We start from the raw sequence: 16,038 nt of genomic DNA, 5'->3' as shown, positions 1-16,038 counted from the left end.
CAGGTGCTTTAAAACATTGTTAATTATTTACAGCATTAGAGCTAGTTATCTGAACTGCAAAACTGAAAACATCAAACAATATACACAACATTTTAAGTATTTTGTTCAAAAAAGGGAAGTAATTACAAAATCAGAAGTGGTCAAGGGTCAGCTTATCCTTGGTGTGCTCACTATCTATTGCATTGTATATCCGTGTTTGTAACTGAAATACTCCCCTTTTTTAACCCCAAAGGTGGGCGGATAGTTTTAAATCATTTGAGCCGCACCATGAGAAAACCAACATTAGTACATTTGAAACCAGCATGGATACACACAGTCTGGTCAGGCTCCATGCTGTATGCTTTCAAAGCCTACAGCAATTAGAGAAACCTTTAGCAAACAGCATGGATCCTGACCAGACTTCAAGTGCGCAGGCTGGTCTGGATCCATGCTGGTCGCAAAAAGTAAGTATGTTCAAGTATATGGGAACAACAAGTGAGCAAAGTCATGTGCTAATTGATAATTATGTGAGGTTGGGTAATTCTAGCTAAAATACCTTTTGAATTACTAGTGTCTTCCTTCAATTTCGGACAGACGAACACAAACACGCGCAATCAGACAAATAGCTGGATAGACAATGCCAAATTTAAAACCTTCTTATGCATATTCACAAAAAAACAGCAATTTTGCTTAAATAAAGACATTGAGAACTTTCCCATGAGGTTAAATGCTAAAAATGCTAAAAACTTGCATACAAAAACTTAAACAAATGTACAAAACTTATAAAAGGACATAACTTTGAGAAAATTCAAACTTTATAGAAACTAAGCAATTCGCACCAGTTTATCAAAATTAACTCTAGCTATCCTTAAAGGTAATTCATTCCCGCACCAAGAGCTTGTTTTTATATATATATATATATTAGCAACTTATAAGACTATACAAAGCATTCACACTATTTTTCATCACAATTCTATTGCGTGACTAAAGCTTTTAGAAATGTTTGTACAACTGTTACAACAAAAATTAATAAATACAGCCTAGTGCTCATCTGATGAAAATGTTTGTATAGATTTCCAGGAGTGCCCTTTTAACCTATCCTGTATGAAAGAAAAAATCAGTGACTATATCATTTACTAATTTTTCAACAAGGCTCTGTACAAGACTTCCCTTTGTTGACAAATGTTTTCTTCAACTAAGTTACTCAATTTACTATTATTATACAAACGAAATACTCTTCAAACCATTTGGAATACGAGTGATGTAGATTGTCTCCCCTTTCACTATTTTCCTCCTATTTCGGACTACTGAGAACCGTTCATTAAAATGGAAAAAGGAGGGAATATCTGGCTGCGACTCATCTCCAGTAAACATAAAACAACACTTTTCTGTAACATGTATTGGTGTGTGAAAGGTTAACTTATTGCCGTTAGCAAAAAATTCGAGATTTTCATGCCCCAGATTGCTTATATGAGTAACGTGTCGTACTTCTGGAACAAATATACCAGTCAAAGATTTAACTCGAACAACAGTCCTTCCATGATTTAATGGTTGTAAACCATTAGCAAGTCGAAACATCAAACAATATTCGTGGACCACATTACCATAACTTTTGGCAGTATATTTAGATACATCTAATGTGATAACTTTGCCAGCTCTTTTCTGACTCGTAAAGTTATATAATGGTGAGGAACCAACTGTTGCAAAATACTGATACAGCGTTATCTGATCTGTGCTTGTAAGGATTCCACTTGGAGTTACAACAGTTGCAAATTTTTCCATTGACATCGCAGGAAAACGAATGTCGTACAAAGCGTCCCCAAGTGTTTCCCGTAGAGTTTCTGCAGAAGGGTCTTTGTTGTCGAGTTTACATTTATTTCTGGCCCATTCGACACATGCAGAGAATATATTCTCCTCATCTTCCGACAGTTCATCACTCTTCAAAAGACTGACTAGTGTATCATGGGATATTTCAAGGAAACTTTTAGACAGGAATACATCAGTAGCATTTTCAAGAATAAAATCAAAACATTTCTGTTGTAATGACTTTATATCATAGAATATGGCCTGCTCGTGAACTTCACACACATTATCAGCATCAATGTGATCTTCGAGAAATGCAGAACATTTCTCTATGAGCCCCTGAAGACAATATTTCTTGGCTGCGTACAGACAGCTCAGAACATTATTTCCATTCAATTCTGCACTGTCGGAATATATAAACCTGAAGAAAAAAAACAAACAACATGTAAATCAAACGAAAAAGCTATAAAACTGCTGTATAGTGTACAACTTCTATGGACAATGTTACCTGTTAACCATAATGTCACAAAATATCGTAATAGCAAAGATAACTAGAAAATGCTAGAAGCGCATGTCTCCCCCAATGCAAAGTCCTATAGCAAGAAGTCAATAGGGGTCAGGAGCGAAAGTCAAAGAGACACTGATGGTTGGCTGCAATAGGGATCATCTACTTGGCATGTCCAGTCATCCCGCTAAATTTCAACATTCGTGGTCTAGTGGTTCTCAAGTCACTGTTCAGGCTCCTGTGACCTTGACCTTTGATCAAGTGACCTCAAAATAAATAGGGGTCATCTACTCTGCATGTCCAATCATCCTATTAAGTTTCAACATTGTAGGTCATGTGGTTCTCAAGTTATTTCCAAAAAATGATTTTACATGAACAGGCCACTGTGACCTTGACCTTTAATAGACTGACCCAAAAATCAATAGGGGTCATTTACTCTGCATGTTCAATCATCCTATGAAATTTCAACATTCTGGGTCAAGTGGTTCTCAAGTTATTGATCGGAACTGGTTATCAATGTTCAGGCCCCTGTGACCTTGACCGTTAACGGAGTGACCCCAAAAACAATAAGGGTCATTTACTCTGCATGAATAATCATCCTATGAAGTTTCAACATTCTGGGTCGAGAGGTTCTCAAGTTATTGATTGGAAATGGTTTTCCATGTTCAGGCCCCTGTGGCCTTGACCTTTAACAGAGTGACCCTAAAATCGTTAGGGTTCATCTACTCTGCATGACCAATCATCCTACGAAGTTTCATCATTCTGGGTCAAGTGGTTCTCAAGTTACTGACCGGAAATGGTTTTCAATGTTCGGGCCCTGTGACCTTGACCTTTCACAGAGTGACCCCAAAATCGTTAGGGGTCATCTACTCTTTATGACCAATCATCCTATTAAGTTTCAACATTCTGGGTCAAGTGGTTCTCAAGTTACTGACCGGAAATGGTTTTCAATGTTCAGGCCCCTGTGACCATGACCTTAAATGGAGTGACCCCAAAATCGATAGGGGTCATCTACTTTGCATGCACAATCATCCTATGAAGTTTCAACATTCTGGGTCAAGTGGTTCTCTATTTTTGATCGGAAATGGTTTTCAATGTTCAGGCCCCTGTGACCTTGACCTTTGACGGAGTGACCCCAAAATCAATAGGGGTCATCTACTCTTCATGACCATCATCCTATGAAGTTCTGGGTCAAGTGGTTCTCTTGTTATTGATTGGAAATGGTTTTCAATGTTCAGGCCCCTGTGACCTTGACCTTTGATGGAGTGACCCCAAATACAATAGGGGTCGTCTACTCCAGCAGCCCTACAACCCTGTTTAGTTTGAAGGTTCTAGGTCAAATGGTTCTCCAGTTATTGCTCGGAAATGAAGTGTGACGTACGGACGGATGGACGTACGGACGGACAGGGCAAAAACAATATGTCTCCTGGGGGAGACATATTAAACTAGTGACTATATATTGAAATTCTGCATATATTTCATCACAAACCAGCACTTCATGACTGTGACTCCTTGTGTAACATTTTTGATGACTTTATTTTCTGTATTATTTGCAAACAATATCCAATTGTTGAAATTTTAGCGGGTGATTACGCTAACAGGCGTTAAACTTTTAGGATTATATTTCAACATTTCAGAAGACTTAGTTAACCTTTACCTGGATAAACTTTTAAAAAGGACTGGTCTATCATTCAGTCTTGGTAGTACCGTTTATTATCTGAAGGGTGTTCACTAAAAATTTACTGACTGAATAGCGAATTTTGCAGACCATGATCAACCTGCATGGATGTGCAGGCTGATCATAGTCTGCACTGGTCACAGGCAGAACCACTAACTAGAACTAGTAGGCTAAATATTAAACAAATATATAAGTTAAAAATTATGAACACTAAAATTTTTCCAGATAAATCAAAATATCAAATCAAAATTCAACCAGTCTTTGAACAACTGGACCCAGAGTGACATGTACATATCAAAAGACTCGTGAATATCAAACAGTATTACAGTGTAATAAGCTGTGCAACAGGAATTCCTACATTATGAAAGTTTGTTTCTTGTTGATCAAATTGTGAAATAACACATCCTACTGCATTCGCAACAGTTTTGAATTTGTGTGTTACTCTGTTTCGTAAATAAAACCATCGTGAAAATATCATCCGCTCTACTGCAATAAACTGATGTCCAAGAAATTCAACTTTTAGGATGTAAGTGTGAATGAGAATTCAATAACAAACTGATCAGCTGGAGTATTGCAATTTACATTCTAACACTTTAAAAAAAAATTTCTTTTATATAAACAAAGAAGGATTTTACTGTGTATTGTCTTGTCGATTAAAACACGTTTTGCAAATGACCTACTTTTGGCCAAGGGAAGTAATGCGTCCATATACGCCCATAAAAGGATTCCAAATTAGTATCCCTTCAAACGAGTTAGAATGGAAATAGATTTTAGTTTTGCGTGCTTTGTTTGCAAATAAAACAAGTTTTTATTTTTCGTTCAGATGTGTCGTAATTAATCACTCTGGCCTTTGGCCTTTGTGATTAGATTACTATGCATCTGAACTCAAAACTGTGTTTTATTTGCCAACAAAGCAGGCAAAATCAAAATCTATTTCCCAAATATTTCCTGCTCAAGCAATGACCTGTTTATACAGTCATACTGATCTTAACATTTTCTTTGTATTCAAATTGTCAAGAAAATTGATGATTATGCTGAGGCTTTATTCAACTGAATCCTACCTCACACTAGAGAATAAATAAACCAACCTTAGAACAATTTTCATGGTGTCTGGTTTGATATCTTCAATGAGAACTGTATTTCCACTCTCTGCTATAGGTCCATAGAACATGGCTTCAAATACAGAACTGCGCATGCTCAAGACAAGTTTATGTGCAGGAAGCTTCACATTTTGGTCCTCCTTGAAGGTAAAACTAATGTCAGACAGCTGCTCAGACAAACAAAGCTGATCCAGACATTGTCCAGCAGTCTTCAAATCCCTCCAGTCCCCACCAGATAATTCATTCTCACTATATAATATAAAAGAACACATTTATAATCAAATCCATAACAACACCTTGAAATAAAGAAGTGTGCCTTTAAATTTTAGGTGAAAAGCAATCATGAAACCAATAGAAATGTAAAACTGAGTAAAACTTAAGTCTGAGCAATTTACAATATGTTAATTTAAGTTTAAATAACCAAAATTCACCTGGTACATGAATGGATATCAGCTTAAATATTTGGTCCTGATGTCTGTAAAACATATATAAGAGGGTCATGATGACCCTGGATCGCTCACCTGAGTAATATGGGCTACATTTTTCAAATGTCAAACTGATGCTAAAATATTAAGAAAGTAGGTCAGTAGGTAACATTTATGGTCACTAAGTCAGTTTTAAGATCGACGTGCAACACTGTACATGTCATCCAAATTTCAAGGCTGTATCTTAAAACACAATAAAGAAGGTCAGTAGGTCACATTCATGGTCACTGAATGTTAGTTTTAAGATTGGTGTGCTAAACTGTACACGTCATAAAAATTTCAAGACTGCATCTTAAACAAGAGGACCATGATGGTCCTGAATCACTCACCTGTCCACACAAGACCCAATTTTCATGAAGATCCATTGAAAAATATGGCTTCTAGAGAGGTCACAGGGTTTTTCTATTATTTGACCTAATGACCTAGTTTTTGAAGGCACATGACCCAGTTTTGAACTTGACCTAGATACCATCAAGGTGAACATTCTCACCAATTTTCATGAATATCTCATGAAGAGTATAGCCTCCAGAGAGGTCACAAGGTTTTTCTATTTTTATACCTACTGACCTAGTTTTGATCACAAGTGACCCAGTTTCCAACCATATCTAGATATCATCAAGGTGAACATTCAGACCAATTTTCATGAAGATCCATTGAAAAATATGGCGTCTAGAGTGGTCAAAAGGTTTTTCTATTTTTAGACCTACTGACCTAGTTTTTGAACGCAGTTTACCCAGTTTCGAATTTGACCTAGATATCATCCAGATGAACATTCAGACCAACTTTCATACAGATCCCATGAAAAATATGGCCTCTAGAGAGGTCAAAATGTTTTTTTTATTATTTGACCTACTGACCTAGTTTTTGATGGCACGTGACCCAGTTTCGAACCTGACCTAGATATCATCAAGATGAACATTCTGACCAATTTTCATGAAGATCCATTAAAAAGTATGGCCTCTAGAGAGGTCACAAAGTTTTTCTATTTTTAGACTTACTGACCTAGTTTTTGACCACAGTTGACCCAGTTTCAAACTTGACCTAGATATCATTAAGATGAACAAGCAAATTCGATGAATTGGTATCCCCCACCGAAAGGGTCTGTGGTGAGGAACGGCAAAAAAAAATATATCCAGCAAAAAGTTAAGAATGTTACAAAGAAGCAAACAATTTCATTAGTTAAAATCAAATTAACATAAAATGAATGCTTTTTGGGGGGGTGGGGGGGGGTGGGAGAGGTGAGGGTACAAAACATTACATGTTGATTATAAATATTGATGGAAAATTAAAATTGAAAAAAAAATAATTGGGGGGGAGGGTGTTGTGAGGGGGAAGGGGTGTGACCAAGGCAAGGTGGCGACCCCAGGTGTGGGTACACAACTTCACATGTTTATAATAAATGTTCATGGAAAAGAATGAAAGAAGTTTAATGAAATTCTTCCAACTGGTTGGTTTGTTATGTACAAATCTGTGGATTTTTAAACAATTAAAGGGCAGTAACTGTATGGAAAATTGACCAATAAAAAAAGAAAATGACGGGCATCATCAAAGTATGTTGGTTCATATTTATTTCAAGTTTCATGAAATTCTACAAACTTGTTACTGAGAAATGGCTGCAGACGTGTATTTTTTATTAAATCAAGGGCAATAACTCCAAGAGAAATTAACCGATAAAAACAAGAGGACCATGATGGTCCTGAATCGCTCACCTGTTCCCACATGACCCAGTTTTGGGTTTGCCGTCGTTTTTTCTATTATTTGACATAGTGACCTAGTTTTTGAGCTCATGTGACCTAGTTTTGAACTTGACCTTCATATCATCAAGATAAAAATTCTGACCAATTTTCATGAAGATCCATTGAAAAATATGGCCTCTAGAGAGGTCAAGACTTTTTTATTATTTGACCTACTGACCTAGTTTTTGAATGCAGTTGACCCAGTTTCAAACTTGAACTAGATATCATCAAGATGAACATTCAGACCAACTTTCATACAGATCCCATGAAAAGTATGGCCTCTAGAGAGGTCACAAGGTTTTTTTATTATTTGACCTACTGACCTAGTTTTTGATGGCACGTGACCCAGTTTCAAACTTGACCTAGATATCATCAAGGTGAACATTCTGACCAATTTTCATAAAGATCCATTCAAGGGTATGGCCTCTAGAAAGGTCACAAGGTTTTTCTATTTTAAGACCTACTGACCTAGTTTTTAATCGCAGTTGACCCAGTTTCAAACTTGACCTATTTATCATCAAGATAAACATTCAGACCAACTTTCATACAGATCCCATGAAAAGTATGACCTTTAGAGAGATCACAAGGTTTTTCTATTATTTGACCTACTGACCTAGTTTTTGGCAGCACGCGACCCAGTTTCGAACTTGACCTAGATATCATCAAGGTGAACGTTCTGACCAATTTTCATGATGATCTTATGAAATATATGGCCTCTAGAGAGGTCACAAGGTTTTTCTATTTTTAGACCTACTGACCTAGTTTTTGATGGCACGTGACCCAGTTTCGAACTTGACCTAGATATCATCTAGATGAACATTCAGACCAACTTTCATACAGATCCCATGAAAAATATGGCCTTTAGAGAGGTCACAAGGTTTTTCTATTATTTGACCTACTGACCTAGTTTTTGAAGGCACGTGACCCGGTTTCGAACTTGACCTAGATATCATCAAGATGAACATTCTGACCAATTTTCATGAAGATCTTGTGAAATATATGGCCTCTAGAGAGGTCACATGGTTTTTCTATTTTTAGACCTACTGACCTAGTTTTTGACCGCACGTGACCCAGTTTCGAACTTGACCTAGATATCATCAAGGTGAACATTCTGATCAAATTTCATAAAGATCCCATGAAAAATGTGACCTCTAGAGTGGTCACAAGCAAAAGTTTACGCACTAACGGACGCACGGACGGACACACGGACGGACGACGGACGACGGACGCTGCGCGATCACAAAAGCTCACCTTGTCACTTTGTGACAGGTGAGCTAAAAAAACTTGACGCTCGACTTTTCAGGGACTGTTTCTCCTAGTGTAGACTTTGATAATAAATTTTTCAAGGTTCAAGTCAAAAGCTTTGATATTAACAGATATTTGACTTTATCAAAAACTTTATTCTAAGTTAAAATGGAGCATAACTCTGTCAAAATTCTAATCAGAGTTATGGGGATTGTTTCTCCTGGTGTAGATTTTGATGATACCAAATAGCTTTGATAGTAACAGAGATACTTGACTTTATCAAAAGCTTTAACCAAAGACAACTGGGATGGCGACGTAGGGGTGAGTGCTATAGCTCTACTTTTTCTTTGAAGTCTAAAAACTATTCAAGGACTTTTCCAAGTTACTTCTTTTTTTACCTTTTTATTTAAATGGAATACACTTCAAGAAATCTTGAACAATGAAATCTTAATCCTGGTAACTTTTTCAGCTACTTCCAAAATACTGTGAAATCATTTAATTTCGTGGGCATGAAATTTCATGGTTTTGGTCAAAACAGCAATTTCATGGGGATGTAAATTCGTGGATATCAACGTCTGAACATGAAATGAATGGGAATTTTACGAGATTAAGTTTCGTGGATTGATCCAACCACGAAATCCACGAAAATTAGTCCCCCAAGAACATTAATGATTTCACAGCAGTGTTACAATATTTGGAAGAGGTTTTCAGGAACAGGCATCAATTTCAATTACTTTTAAACATCTGCACAGACACTGTGATGTTAATTGTGAGAAATCTGCCAATAAACATAGATATACTGTAAAATCATTGAATATCGTGGGCATGAAATTTTGTGGTTTTGGTCAAAACGGCAATTATGTGGGGATATGAATTTGTGGATTTCAACTTTTGAAAATAAAATGGGAATTTTGCTTGTTTGTTGGGATTAAATTTTGTGGATTGACTCAACACGAAATCCACGAAATCCAGTCCACCAAGTATATTAATGATTTCACAGTAAACAAATAAATACAATTCGACTGAAACACAGACTAAGAGAAACTGTTATTTTGCTAATACCTCGTTCTATTTTCATCCTCAACTAACTTTTCTTCTGTCTGTTCTGTCTTTGCAAATTTAGTCCTGCTTGTTCTCCTTCTTGACATCTTTATACAGAAACACCAGGACTCCTGTAGATCTGCAAAATAACTATATATACTTTTCTAAACCTTTAAACCCACCTTAAAAGTCTACCAGTTAAATTCAATAGGGAGAGCGCAGATCCACAGAAATAGGGTCATGAGTTTGATCTGTAGTAGCGGCGTATGTTCTCCATGACATGTGTATCACACATGCTGCCCCTTTCATTGCTATCATTAATTTACACTGCATCAGTTTTTTTCCTCAAGTACACAGCCGTGAAAAGTTATTGTTTTATCGCTTGCGTATACTGGCGTGTAGACACGGTAAACGTTCATCGTGGAGAGTACATACATCATGTACATATAGGTTTTAATCACCAGAAAATTCATAATTTAGGTATTACTTGAGAATTTTTACATAAATCAATGAGGAATTCAATCCCCTTTCGATACATTTAAGTTTTATTTGAATTTATGACCAATTCGTGAAATAATCAGCATTTAAACCTATAGCAAGTAAAGCGTCAGCAGCCATGAAAATTTCGTCGGGAATTGCTTCAACTATTTTGTCTTTTGAGGGTTTGACGCGAGTAGGGATATTGCCCATATGAAAAAATTATCTAAGTTACCTCTTGACAGGTTCTCTAGCCTTTGCATGGTACTTTGGCTAGAGACGAATAAGTTCGCTGTCTAGGGAACTGATACCAGTTCTCTAGCCACTCCCTTAAATCATAGTAAAATGTCAACTAATTCCACATTCAGATTGTTGTTTTTGAACTTATCTCATGTATTCGCCACAAAATCAGCATTTAAACATTTAAATTAAATCCACAATGAAAATTACCGCCACTAGTTTGGTCTTTTGAGTGTTAGACGCAAGTGGAGACATTGCCCAAAAGAAAAATAACTCAATCGTCAAATTAGTTTAGACTAACCATGACCTTTGATCATAAACACAGACACTTGGGGATCAGCACCCCTACCTCTCCCAGGCCACCCCTGACAACCCTCAGTCAATATATTTTCATTTTTTAAACAAACTGAGCACATGTCTCCATCATTCAACGACTTCTATTACCATTTCAACATGTTTAAAAAATTCCCATATTTCATCAAGGCTCAAAAAACACAAGAGAACTTACTTCGCAATGTAAACACGATTTTCTTGTCCAAGGAATAGGAGAATAGATCCCAGCTTGATGCTGGGTAGTCAAATTTACACATTTTCATTACACATAACATTGGAAAATATTCAAATCGGGTTTGGCTTCCTAATAGGGATACTCCTGAATCGGGAGGGTTGGGAAGCATTCGTCTGTACTCTCTCGGTCCCGCAGCAGTTGACGTCGTAAGCAAGTATTTTTATTATAACCACTAACGATATCATCTGTGTCCCGGCTCTGTGCAGTAAATTTGACTGCGCAACATCAAGCTGGGATCTATTCTCCTATTCCTTGGACAAGCTATTTTGTGTTTAAAACGCTCGGAGTAAGTTGTCTTTAGTTTTTTTGTGCATTGATGGAATATGGGAATTTTTTTTAAACATGTTGAAATTATAACAGAAGTCATTGGATGATCGAGACATGTGCTCAGTTTGTTTTAAACAAGAGGGCCATGAAGGCCCTGTATTGCTCACCTGACCTATTGAACTAAAGACCATCAAGATTAACATTCTGACCAAGTTTCATTAAGATATGGTATAAATGTGGCCTCTAAAGTGTAAACAAGCTTTTCTTTTAATTTGACCTAGTGACCTATTTTTTGACCCGACATGACCCAGATTCAAACTGGACCTTGAAATCATTAAGATTACCATTCTGACAAAGTTTTGTGAAGATACAGTCATAAATGTGGCCTCTAGAGTGTTAACAAGCTTTTCCTTTCATTTGATCTAGTGACCTAGTTTCTGACCCAGATTTGAATCTGACCTATAGATCATCAAGATTAACATTCTGACCTAGTTTCATTAAGATATGGTCATAAATGTGGCCTCTACAGTGTTAACAAACTTTACCTTTGATTTTACTCGGTGACCTAGTTTTTGACCTGACATGACCCAGGTTCGAACTTGACCTAAAGATTATCAAGATTAACATTCTGACAAAGTTTCATAAAGATACAGTAATAAATGTGACCTCTAGAGTGTTAACAAGCTTTTCCTTTGACTTGACCTAGTGACCTAGTTTTTGACTCCACCTGACCCAGATTCAAACTTGACCTATATAGCCTCAAGACTATCATTCTGACCTAGTTTCATTAAGATACGGTCATAAATGTGGCCTCTACAGTGTAAACTAGCTTTTCCTTTGATCTGACCTGGTGACCTAGTTTTTGATCCCACATGACCCAGATTCAAACTGGACCTTGAGATCATCAAGATTGACATTCTACCCAAGTTTCATGAAGATATAGTCATAAATGTGGCCTGTACAATGTTAACAAGCTTTTCCTTTGATCTGACCTGGTGACCTAGTTTTTGACCCCTGATGACCCAATATCAAAATTATCCAAGATTTTATTGAGGGTAACACTCTGACTAAGTTTCATTAAGATTGGGCCCAAATTGTGACCTCTAGAGTGTTAACAAGCTTTTTCTTTGATCTGACCTGGTGACCTAGTTTTTGATCCCAGATGACCCAATATTGAACTCATCCAAGATTTTATTATGGGTTACATTCTGACCAAGTTTCATTAAGATTGGGCCAAAGATGTATCCTCTTGAGTGTTAACAAGCTTTTCCTTTGATTTGACCTGGTGACCTAGTTTTTTATTCGAGATGACCCAATATCGAACACGTCCAAGATTTTATTGAGAGTAAAATTCTGACTAAGTTTCATTAAGATTGGCCAAAACTGTGACCTCTAGAGTGTTAACAAGCTTTTCCTTTGATTTGACCTGGTGACCTAGTTTTAGAACCAAGATGACCCAATATCGAACCCATCCAAGATTTAACTGAGGGTAACATTCTGACCAAGTCTCATTAAGATTGGCTCAAATTTGAGTGTTAACAGTCAAATTGTTGACGCCGACGACGGACGACGGACACAGGGTGATCACAAAAGTTCACCTTTGAGCACTTCGTGACAGACTGAGGGTTGTCAGGGGCTGTCTGGGAGGGGGAGGGGTGCTGACCCCCAAGTAGCCTTACTCATCTGGCTTATTGGGATGACTTATTTTATGATCTGATATTTTTTAGCTGTCATCCCTCTAAGCCTTACCTGTATCTGCATTTTACTGTTAGGAAAACAAAGACATTAAAAAATCCAAAAAAAGTCATAATATACTGGTCAGGCTTACTTGCTAGCATAAATTAGACATTAATATTCATGTAGAAACTTCAAATGAGTTGAATATAACTCATAATTTGAAATAACAGACTTAAATCTTCGAAAATATGAAGTGACAGATGTGAGGCGATATCTATCCCGACACTGGTTTCAGTATACATCAAACTGCCGATAACACTAATCCGCATACCGTAAAAACTCGAATATATCACGCTAGCATGTATATTAGCATAGTAAAATCTTGGAAAAAATGCTTACATTGGAATGTATTATGCACCGAAAATTCAGTCAGAAAACGTTGTTTACAAACTCGAAATCGGCCATTAGCGGCATGCGCAAAAACAATTTCTCATGAAAATCGCAATTGCTGCATAATCAGTTACAGACAACAGTGACAATATCTGAAGTATTTTAGAACTTTCTCAAGCTGTCAACACCTGGGCGTCAACACCTTAGTACGTATGCTTTAACAGACGTGCGAACAAACTTCTCATAATTATGGGCACATCAAACGAGAAAATTACTGTAAATAAGCATGTTTGTTTACCAATATATGAGTGGCTGTATTGATCAGTTATAATTGGCTGGAGATAAAGAAATAACAATCTGTTTTAATTTATTTGGGCATCCTTGAAGATAATGATTTTAATGATCAAACACCTACAACCTGGAACCGCGAAATTTTGTATTTAAAACTGACACATTATCTGATGCTCTGAATATGTACCACATTTATTAATTAAATTTACAAATACAAAAATTTTAACTCGCAATCAAAACCAATAGAACGTTACCATATATCATGAAAGGTTCGATCCGTACGTGTTTTTAGACCCACCCAATAAATGCTCTACAAGAGGAGGTTAAAAAAACACGGCCCAAAATGTAAACACATGACAGTTCACAAAATTGTCCGATTTTCGCCGATATTTTCGGGTTTTCAAGCTGGGAAAAAATGCTTGAAGCTCTACCTTGGTGTATATTACGCACCCCTTTGAGAAAATGAAAAAAAAATGCAAAAAAAAATGAGTAATATATTTGAGTTTTTATGGTAAACAAAACACAAAATATACATTCATAAAATGTCAGAAAGTTAAGTTAAATTTATGCTTTAACGAACTTAAATTCATTATCAGAGATGCACAGCAGCACATTCGACTAAGCAGCACATGTACCAGAAAATGTTCCCAAAGGATTTCTATTGGGGGTTTCCTAACAGAAATATGCAGAATAAGTTTGGACGTGAAGGGACAGCGGCAGTCAAAAGTTATCACGCTGTCCTGAAACGTCCTATTATTCGGACTAACCACAAAGTGTCTGTGACCATAAACTATCAGATGTCTGCCCCTTACCAAGACCAAACTATACGTGAAGTATGATGTTAACTGGGACAGAAGAAAATATTGTGAAACTGAGCAACTTGCGATAAAACTTTCACCTAAATTTGCAACTTTGGGGTGGCAAAAAAAATGCGCACTGTTCATGTAGTAAACGTTACAAATGGAGGTGTAAAAGAAAAGGGACGTTACTCTTACACAAATAGATGAGCACCACTATCATAATCCTACCACGCATATGTGCGTGTATTCCGGTTTAACGTCTTTTTCAACAATTTTTCAGTCATATAAACGACGGTCGCACGTATATACCACTATATACTGATTAAAGGTTAGTGTTAGTTGAATAGCAATAATTTTAAGGAATAATTCAGCCAGTTTACATACAAAGTCAAAACAGGAACGTACGTAATAAAACGTCTGACACAAACGAACCGTGCAAGGTCAGTTCTTCCTTGGGCTGTGTATAATATTAACAAATGATATATTATTCGTCGTTGTCTTGAGAAAGGAGGCATGTCCCATGATATTGATGATTTATATTAAGTTTTATTCGAATTGAATTAGAACTGTAAAATGAGATGAAAACGGAGGTTATTTCGAAGGACGGATGGATATCGTATGTCTCACGGGTCTTGGACATCCAGGAAATAGAAGTACTGTTCAGATCATAGTCAACAATAAAGGGACGACCATTAGAAAATAAGAGGAGCTTGGGTCGGCAGATTTAGCTCAGACTCATTTCAGCGTTATTTATGTACATAGAAAATTGATCTCCGAATCATCCATTTACAATAAAATTTTACAAATTATAACTGTGTAGACAGTAAGACAAAAGCGTAAATTTTAAATACATGTGTAGAGTTTTAATGGTCAACATTATTACTGCACAAGAAGCAATGCATATGTGATTGAATGTGATGGAGTTAAGCAAATTGTAACAATACTGGTTGTCGTTCATATTGAATGTGTAGGATAATGAACATCTGTAGTTATAACGAGCGAAGCCTGATATTCACTTTTGCCTGATATTCAAATTATTATCCACTGAGTTTTTCGAAAAGTTGTAATGCAGTAATACGCCCATCAAAAATCGCGCCTTGATGACTGCTTTCCTAACTGCTGCTACTGTTTCTACATTCTGCCACACCAGATGTGTAGATCCGATACGCAAACGATGAATAGACAGGTACATGTACCTCAACGTTTTCTTGACTTTCACATCGTCGACATATACCCTGGTCCAGTATGCCTCTATAGTTTTCCTGCACATGCTCTTCCACTGTGATTTCCCAGTATCAGAGGCGAAAAGCGAAGTTAGGGTCGGCAGATTATATTTCGCAAGCACTTGGGCAATGGTGTAGAAGAAACTGTATACGTTGTCAAAGCTGCAAGCCAACTGGCGCTGTATCATTTCTTGTAGACATTTGTTATCACTACTTATGACTGAATGAATGAGGCTTAGTTGCTTCTTATGAATTTCAGCTTCGATAGGAAGTGCTCCCAAAAGCAGGAATACTGCAGAGGTGGCGGTTCGTTGGGGTAATGACAGTATTTGTCGGAGAGTTCGCAGATGATATCTTTCCATTTGTTGAAGCTGTGTTTTATTCATATGAATGACTTCAAGACCGTATAACATTCGCGGAAGAACATACGCTTTGTATATGAAATATGATACTTTTGGGTTCAGCCCATTAGTTTCATGAAGACCAGTGTTCATTAAAAGACAAGCTGTTCGTCTAGCTAGGCTAATTATCTC

The 16,038-nt window shown here is 36.9% G+C and overlaps 1 protein-coding gene across 1 annotated transcript; it reads right to left on the bottom strand.

The window, feature by feature from the left end:
• Positions 1-444: 444 nt before the first annotated feature.
• Positions 445-14,436, bottom strand: LOC123533968 (BTB/POZ domain-containing protein 6-B-like). Its single transcript, XM_053519243.1, has 4 exons — positions 14,381-14,436; positions 9,594-9,711; positions 5,054-5,314; positions 445-2,203 (listed from the first exon to the last, which is right to left on the bottom strand). The coding sequence occupies exons 1-4, from the start codon at positions 14,424-14,426 to the stop codon at positions 1,198-1,200; spliced, it is 1,431 nt and encodes a 476-aa protein (XP_053375218.1). The 5' UTR covers positions 14,427-14,436; the 3' UTR covers positions 445-1,197.
• Between the last annotated feature and the right edge of the window lie 1,602 nt (positions 14,437-16,038).

Source organism: Mercenaria mercenaria, chromosome 12, assembly GCF_021730395.1.
Source record: "Mercenaria mercenaria strain notata chromosome 12, MADL_Memer_1, whole genome shotgun sequence".
Taxonomy (NCBI): Eukaryota; Metazoa; Mollusca; class Bivalvia; order Venerida; family Veneridae; genus Mercenaria; species Mercenaria mercenaria.
Note: the sequence above shows the minus strand (reverse complement) of the source record. Positions and strands in the feature narration are given on the sequence as shown.

Coding starts and splice junctions, on each gene's coding strand:
- LOC123533968 (XM_053519243.1), bottom strand. CDS start 14,426: ATGAACAGTGCGCATTTTTTTTGCCACCCCAAAGTTGCAAATTTAG. Junction 5,315..9,593: donor GAGGATGAAAATAGAACGAG/GTATTAGCAAAA, acceptor TATATTATATAG/TGAGAATGAATTATCTGGTG. Junction 2,204..5,053: donor ACCATGAAAATTGTTCTAAG/GTTGGTTTATTT, acceptor TTTTTTCTTCAG/GTTTATATATTCCGACAGTG.